This window comes from Anthonomus grandis, chromosome 13 (assembly GCF_022605725.1).
Source record: "Anthonomus grandis grandis chromosome 13, icAntGran1.3, whole genome shotgun sequence".
Taxonomy (NCBI): domain Eukaryota; kingdom Metazoa; phylum Arthropoda; class Insecta; order Coleoptera; family Curculionidae; genus Anthonomus; species Anthonomus grandis.
The window spans coordinates 17080586-17089190 of record NC_065558.1 but is presented as its reverse complement, the minus strand read 5'-3'; the positions used below and the strand labels follow the sequence as shown (position 1 = coordinate 17089190).

At 33.8% G+C, this 8605-nt stretch overlaps 1 protein-coding gene across 1 annotated transcript; it reads right to left on the bottom strand.

The window, feature by feature from the left end:
- Positions 1 to 6637: 6637 nt before the first annotated feature.
- On the bottom strand, positions 6638 to 8443 carry LOC126743497 (eukaryotic translation initiation factor 2D). Its single transcript, XM_050450624.1, has one exon. The coding sequence runs from the start codon at positions 8345 to 8347 to the stop codon at positions 6677 to 6679; it is 1671 nt and encodes a 556-aa protein (XP_050306581.1). The 5' UTR covers positions 8348 to 8443; the 3' UTR covers positions 6638 to 6676.
- Positions 8444 to 8605: the final 162 nt, after the last annotated feature.

Below are 8605 nucleotides of genomic sequence, written 5' to 3'. Positions count from 1 at the left end.
TCAGCATACTGACTTAGGTTGCAGCCTCTAACAGATTTCCACATGTCCGCTGTAAAAATAATAAACAACAGTGGCCCCAGTATTGATCCTTGTGGCACACCCCTCTCCACGCGAAGACTTTCAGATTTATTATTATTTAAAGACACACGCTGCCATCTCCCCTCCAAATAATCCCCGAGCAAATCTAAAGTTATTTCTTCAAAACCATAATATTTCAGCTTTGCTCGAAAAAGTTTTGGATCCAAAGTATCGAGTGCCTTGCTAAAGTCGAGAAACACAACCGCGGACGTATATCCACGATCTGATGCCTTAATTATGTTATCAAGAATATTGAGCAGGGCCGTTGCTGTACTAAATCCCTTACGAAAACCAGACTGGCCCTCAAAAAGTAAATGATTTTCGTGAAAATAAAGCAGCATTTGCTTATATATAAGCCGCTCATATACCTTAGATAAAACACTCAAAAGGCTAATTGGCCTCAAATCTGACAGTTGTTTTACACCTGGAGTTTTTGGTATAGGAATAACAATAGCTGTCTTCCACTGAGATGGAAAAACACCCGTTTCTATTGATGTATTGAATATGTTGGTCAAAAATGGAATAACAAGAGGACAGCATAGTCTAAGCATGGAAAGAGTTATACCATCAGCGCCAGCAGCATTCGATCTTAGTTGGGATAGCGCACTTTCAACATCCTTTTCAGTAACAAGATTTAACTTAAACCTGCCATTAGTCCCGCGGTTTGTATTATAGTAATTTATTGTGTCTTGGTCGACAGTGGGACATATTTTGCGTACTGACTCAATAAAAAAATTATTAATCTTGTCTGGGCTATTTAGGTTTAATGGTAAATTAAAATTATTTTTTGTTTTATTGTAAACATTTAATTGATTTATAGATTGCCACATCAACTTATCATTTTTGCTGCTTGTCACATATTCTAGATATGCTTTCTTTTCGCTGCGGACAGCCTGGGTAAACATATTTCTTAAGGTTTTATAGGCCTCCCAGTCTTTGATCTCACGAGATTTTTTATACTTTGACAAAGCTTTATTTCTTTCAGCTTTCATTAACTTTAGAACATCTGTAAACCAAGGTGATTTGGGTTTGGTGACTTTAATCCTACGCTTAGGGGCATGTATATCAAATAGAGCAACTATTAAGTCAGTAAAAAACTGTAGCTTGTCCTCAACGTTATCGTAGTCTAAAATATTTGACCAGTTGCAGTTGCACAAATCAGTGTGAAATCGATCAGAATCAAAATATTTAAAATTTCGGTATTCAATATACTTAGGAATGGTGGAAGGTACCGTAATATTAATTGAGCAGTATATTAATTGATGATCAGAAATATTATGCAAATCCTTGTGATACACCGGCCCTATCAACAAATTTTCATTGGGGAGAATAATAACATCTAGTAAGCTAGGGTCAGATGCTGAAATTCTAGTTGGATTAATAACCATTTGTTTAAAATTAAAAGATTCCAAAAAATTATTGCTTTATTGCAATAAATAATAAAAAAAGTATTAAGATTTAAAATAAATAAATATTAAGATTTATTGCAATAAATAATAAAAAAGTTGGGTTATAATTTTGCAGAGTTAATATTTTATGTTTTTATTGACATGTTGATGTTAGTAAGATTTTATTAATTTGTAATTAGGGTTTAAACTTATGCAAATGGTGTTAGATTTAAGAAACTTTTTCTTCAAAATAAGAGTGTTGGCAAAACAGGAACCTCTTTTATTTTATGCAGAATTTTAGGGCACTCTTTTTAACTTGATTCATATTAATAATGTTCTTGGACCCGCAAAAGAATGTATTCGACTATACATATGCTAGCTTGCAAGTAAACTTATATAGGATCAAAATTTTGGATATAAAAAAAGCACTGATTTTTTGAATCTAGAAAAATATTATAAAATAATACTTAGGTACATTATGCAATTATGCATAATTTTGCTCTTTTGTATGCTAGCAATTTGCCTGCTGCTGTTTGCTATTTCTTTCTGTAGTCTCATATTTTTTAGGTGATCAATAACAAGATGATTCAAATCGCGACATCAATTTCCTACCATACAGCTCTGATGAGGATGAAACAAGTTCAAGTAGTTCTAACCACGGTACTGAAGCAAATTCAGACAATTCAACCATTTCGGAGAAAACCGAGTAAAAGGAGGATAAATCCGGAACAATGGAAACGTTTGCAAGCTAAAAAAAAAGAAATAGTGGCCTAGAGTAAGTGGGAAAAAAAGGGGAAGTTCACGTTTGCAAGCAAGTGCAACCTTATCCCCATTTCTGTCGTTATAAATGCAAGGACTTTTCTGAAAATGAGCGACTTGCTATTTTTACAAAATTTTGGGAATTGTAAAACTGGAATCTTCAGACTTCTTTTTTGCATTCGTGTATTGGAGTAAGTAGTCCTCGCCGCAGACTTCAAGGAGCCATAAGTCATAAGACGGTCAGCACAACAATAAAATTAACTAGGAAACGTGTATGCAAACAGTTTTTTTGGCGTACTTTGAATATAAGTAACAAACGGTTTACCAACGTTATGAAAAAAAATCTGACTCTCCCACTGGTATAGCACACACTGACAAAAGAGGCAAACATTCCCCTTTTAACAAGTTTGATATTTCTGTAACAAACTTTGTAAAAAAACATATTACCTCGTTTTCCAAATTTAAGAGCCATTATAATCCAAGTCATTATAATCCAAATCGAAAATATCTGGATTCTGCTTTAAATGTCAACAAAATGTATGATCTGTACAAAGAGTTTTGTAATCAACACAATAAAATGCCTGTAAAGATCAGCTATTATCGCCATATCTTTAATACTTGCTTTAATTTAAGCTTCCATAGACCTTATCCAGATACTTGTGCATTATGTGACCAGCTTAGTAATACAATAAAAAACGGAAGACCAGTGGATACGTCAAGTCAATAAAGAAAAGTAGGCAAAAGTCAATAAAGAAGTTCATCTTAAGAAAGCAGAGAAACCTCGACAGGCTAAAAATGAAGCAAAAGCTGAAGCTGCAAATTCTGCTGATCGAGTAGCCATTTGCTTTGATCTGCAAAAGACCCTACCGACGCCTTTACTGACTAATAGCAAAGTATTTTACCTAAGACAGTTGTGGACCTATAATTTTGGCATACATGACCTTGCTAAGGGTCAAGGACAGATGTTTATGTGGCATGAAGGAGAGGCATCAAGAGGGGCTGGGGAAATAATTTCATGTTTTCTAAAATTTATTTTAAGCTTACCACGCACCGTCAAACACATTGATGCGTTTAGTGACAATGCATGGGGACAGAACAAAAACAAGCACATTATTAAATTTTGTAACTATATTGTTTATATACCCAAATTGAAACTATAGATCACAGATTTTTGGTGTCAGGTCACTCATTCATGGAATGTGACCAAGACTTTGGCCTCATTAAAAAAGTAAAGAAAGAAAAATCGTTTGTTTTTGTCGCCACTGAATGGATGGATGTTGTAGCAAAGTCTAGTAAGAAATTCTTGGTTACCAAAATGAATGAAAATTACTTCAAAAGTATTGCTCCCTGTGCAATATTATGAATGATAATGTAAAGGGCTTTCGAAAAATGCAATGGCTTCACTTTGAAAAGCAGACACCTTGTACTTTATTTTTTAAGGACACACTGATAGAAGAATGTCCTTTTGCTATTGTTGACTTGAAAAAGACGAAAAGGATAGGACGACCTGCACAAATTCCCTCGGCGATTGAACTCCCGCCTCTCCACCAAGGACCCGTTAAAATAAAGCTTCCAAAATGTAAGAATTTTTTGGAGCTTTTACCCTTTGTACCCCCGATACACCATGATTTTTACCGCAACCTAAGACACGACGAAGTTCTAACTCGCCAACGCAATAATATGCTTCAAGTTGAAAGAACCTCTCAGGAAGCCCAGGTGGATGTTCCCTCGGAGGATGAAGAAAATATCGAACAAGACCTGGAATCAGATTACGATAAAAAAAATGTTTCTTTTCTAAAAAATAAATATATTTGAGTTAATTTAATTTTTGTTTTTGTATTTTGGAAATTTTAAATTACTTTGAAGGCAAAGGGAAACAAGTATTAATTTTTATGCAAAGGGGTACAAGTGCAAACGTTTTTTTAAAATTCTAATTTTTTTTTATGAAAACAAATACTTCAAAATTTGAAAAAGTTTTTACCGTAAGATAAAAAAAATGTATGAAAATATTGTAAAAAAAATTGTATATAATTGCTTTAATGCAGAATTTTTTATTAAAAAATAACTTTTACCTCGATTTTTTCAAAAACATTATTTTGACACTTGTACCCCTTAGCATCTAAGCCCCTCAATTAAAAGTGAAAAAATTGACAGCTTTAATTTTTATTTACAGGGCAAAGTGTTTGAATTTTCTGTTGTGTTTTTTGAAATAATTAAGGTTTATGTAATTTGTATTTATAGGTCACCATCCACAAATGTTATAGATTTTTTTGAGAGTCTAGAAGTGTTGCTGAATCAATTCTCAGTTAATTCAACAATATTATTAACAGGAGACTTCATTATTGATTACTCAAATAAGTTAGATCCCAATGTGCAATCATTAACTATTTTGTTAAATTCTTTTAATTTGTTTATGCATGTTGATGAGCCTACTAGATTCTCTGTCTTTTCTTGTTCGGTTCTAGATTATGTATGTACATCTTTTGATACTGAAAGTGTGAAATGCAATACGGTAAATGCTGGATTATCAGATCATGAGGCTGTTGTTGCATCATTGCCACTTGAATATTATGGTCAAGACAAATTAATCAAACCAGATGTATTCAGAGCAATTTTATTTCAAAAAGCTTATCAGAGCGCTTTCGGCGTATGAGCCATCATTAGTGCTAATTGTCAGTTAAGCCCAGAAGTTTACCATAGTGGGAACACATTTGATATTATTAAAATTATACATAACATTAAACAGAATGAACAGTATTTAAAAAGGGGAGAACACACTTGCAAGGAGCTGTTGCTCAATCAGCAGCATGGGTTTAGTTCGGGCAGATCCACGATCACTAACTTGTTGATCTATCAGCAGGATCTGTTGGATGCCTTGGAGAGGGGATGTCAGATGGATGTGATTTATACAGACTTCTCTAAGGCTTTTGATAGAGTCGATCACAGACTCTTGCAGGAGAAACTTAGAGTGTTTGGTTTCTCCAATCATATAGTTGTCTGGTTCACAAGCTTCTTGTCAGGCCGGACTCAGCAGGTTAGATTGGGTAGTGCTAGATCCAGCAATATCAATGTATGTTCTGGTGTACCTCACCATTGCTCTTTAACATTTTCATTATTGATTTAGCTACATGTTTTGAAAATAGTGCCTTTTTATTGTTTGCAGATGACCTGAAATTTTATAGAGTAATCCAGACTCCCAAAGACCAAATTTTGTTACAGAATGATCTGAATAGGCTAAATGATTGATGTATCAACAATATCTTATTCTTAAACATAAAGAAATGTAATTAAATTAGCTTTCACAAAAGAAGTAAAAAAGTTGTAACATCATACAATATAGAGGGAAGCCCTGTTCAGTATTCTGATACAATCAAGGATCTTGGCATTTATTTTGACGATCATTTAAATTTTAATATACACATAAATAATATAGTGGTTAGGTGCTCCAGGGTTCTGGGTTTTGTTCTGCGTAACTGTAGAGAGCTATCAGTCGAGACCTGTAAGAGAGTGTACATGTCTTTGGTGGTTTCTTTATTGTAGTATGGCTCAATGATATGGTCCTCCTATTACATGAACAGCTGTCTGGCCCTTGAAAGGATTCAGAATAAGTTTTTAAGATTTTGTCTATTTAAATTAAATTTGGAAATACCGAACGCTCATGTTTATGATGATGCACGGGAAGTGCTGGCTATGACAACATTGAGAGAAAGACGTATTCGTGTTGATTTGACCTTTGTATTTAAGCTTCTTAATGGTCTGATTGTATGCTCCGACCTTCTCGGTAGAATTAGTTTCAATGTCCCCTCAAGACTCTTGAGACGAAACCGACTATTTGCTTTGCCTTTTCGCAGTACCAACTATGCCACTCACTCCCCTATCGAAAGAACCTTAAATATTATCAACCATGAGGATATTGAAGTTGTGGGCATTGGCTTGTCTAGTTTTAGGAATCATCATCAACAATTGCACCATTTTATGAACTCTTATTTAACTCATTGATGAAGTAAATGTGTCTATTGCTGACAATTCTACTTTTAAATAAATTAAATGTATGTTTGTGTGATTTATTTTAAGGCTGAATGTTTACAAATCCATCAGTGAAAATTTATATTTTATTTATACAATTAATAAATCTAAATTTAAAAATTGTTAAATACATTCCCTAATTTGTAAGAACCAATATTCTGCAAGTTTTAAATTCATTTAAGTTAAAATTGTTGATTTTTATGAATATGACCAAATGTTGGATCAAATGCCTATGATTCCTATTTATAGTTAAATAAAAGTATAATAATTCCAGTCTCTCCTGTCAAATTGACTTACACAGAAATTTTAAATAATTATATCTCTGCTACAACTGAGCTAGAGGGTAACCATCCTTGTAGCTTCTCCTCAAAAAAAAATCCAAAAAATTATATCCAATATACATAAATATATTAAAAATCTATAAGTCATTTTCTTTTCTTTGGAGCAAGCTCCAACCCCCTAATGTATTTCTTGGGTATTTTATATTTATCTGTTAACAAATTATGTACAAAAACAACTTGATTTCCTTGCACTAATAACTGGTCACACTTCTTCCCTGGTGGTGTTGGAGTTATGCTAGTGCTAGCTGCTACCCCATGTTGGCACTCCTTGGCAAACTCATTAATATTAATTCCAAACACCTCCAAATTATCTATTATGGTGACTTTTTTGTTACCAGACCTCACAGAGACACTCATAATAATTGGAGACACTTTGCCTTTGTTTAAAATTTGGTCATTTCCAGCATTTACTTTAAAACAGGACTTCATAGCCTCACAAACCTTTTCAAAAATCTCCTCCCATGATACTGGGTTATCTGTTTTGCAAACTTTTTTCAATACCTCTGTTGATGGTTGTACAAGCTGTACATTATTTTCAACTTGACAATTGTGTTGTTTTACATGTTCAGTGACATACTTTCTTATATTTGGCCCATCAATAATATCCCCTTTATGATAACCCGCTGCTTGAAACAGAGGTAAGACATTGGCTGTAATAATATATGATTCTGTCACTGTGGTTTTCTTAACTTCTTCTTTGTCACTTTTTGGTCTGTATTCAGGTTTTAAATAAAACTCATTGAATTTTGGGTGGGTTTTATTTATGTCTGTAATGGCCTCCACTCCCTTTTTAATTTCTTTTATAGTAATCAAACCAGTGCCTGCCATTTCATCTAGAAAAGGCTTTAGCTTTTTGTAAGAGGTCTTTTTAATGTCAAGAGTAGACCCTTCAGGACACATTGGCAACATTTGGAGCTTAAAAAAGTTTGATATTAAGACTGGTAATGTCAGAGACTTAGAGTATTTTATTGATGCAAGGAAACAATAGTGCAAAAGCTCATCTGAATCTGTTGAATTATCCTCAGGAACTACTTCTTCTTGCTTAATAATTTCCTCTTTAGATTCATTATTTTCCTCAATTGGATCAGTAATGACCTCAATAGGTTTTTCACCCAAAGCAGGAAAGTCTAAATCATAACTTTTTAAACTCAACCATTCTGGAGGACCTAGATTAGGTTTGGGAGTTTTACCAGCTCCATCAACTTGGCACAAATGGTCTCCTAGGTAGTGATAAATAATAACTCCTTTTCCTTTGCCACCAGACCTTTCCATATCAAATGAGCTTTGGTTGGCAACTCCAACTGCAACTGCCGCTTTATTATCAGATAAATTAACATAAACCACATCACCTGCTGAAACATTTCCATATTTTGGCAAATTGGTGTGGGGAGGAGGTGTGACCACCCCGGGCAGCATTAAATCAGCACCAGAATTAATAAAAGTCATTACTTGTGGGTGTGTTGTGAAGCTTGGAACTAAATTAGGCATTTTCCATAGTAAAAACACTGTGGGAAGCAGCTTCTCTCTGACGGTAAAGAATAATGGTTGCTTTTGCATAGTGTACACTTGGAGAACTTCCTCGTCGTGAGTTACCAACTTGAGACAATTAAGGGCTTCTTTTTTGTTGTTGAAAATTGAATTCACTTCAGATTCAATTGCATTGGGGAAGGTTTTGGTGAATAAGTCCTTGACGCCCTTTCGTTCAGAACCTTTAACTTGGTTGTTACTTTTTATTCTTACTGGTTTTTTAAACATTTTAGATCGTTTTGACAAAAATAGAGCAACTATTACAGTTTTGTTTCATATGTTTCTTGTAGTATGCTGACAACAATAACAAAAACATAACCTATACCGAATGAAAATGACATTTAAGATCTGACAAATTGGTACGTTGGCGGCATTGTTATAAGATATACCAGTTAGACGAGGAAAAACAGATATAACATTTAATAAAATCAATGGTTTGGTTTTCAAATCCCTTTGAAATATATTTTATTTAAGAACTACAAGAAC

Excerpts from the sequence above, each read along its gene's own strand:
- LOC126743497 (XM_050450624.1), bottom strand. The coding sequence starts at position 8,347 with ATGTTTAAAAAACCAGTAAGAATAAAAAGTAACAACCAAGTTAAAGGT.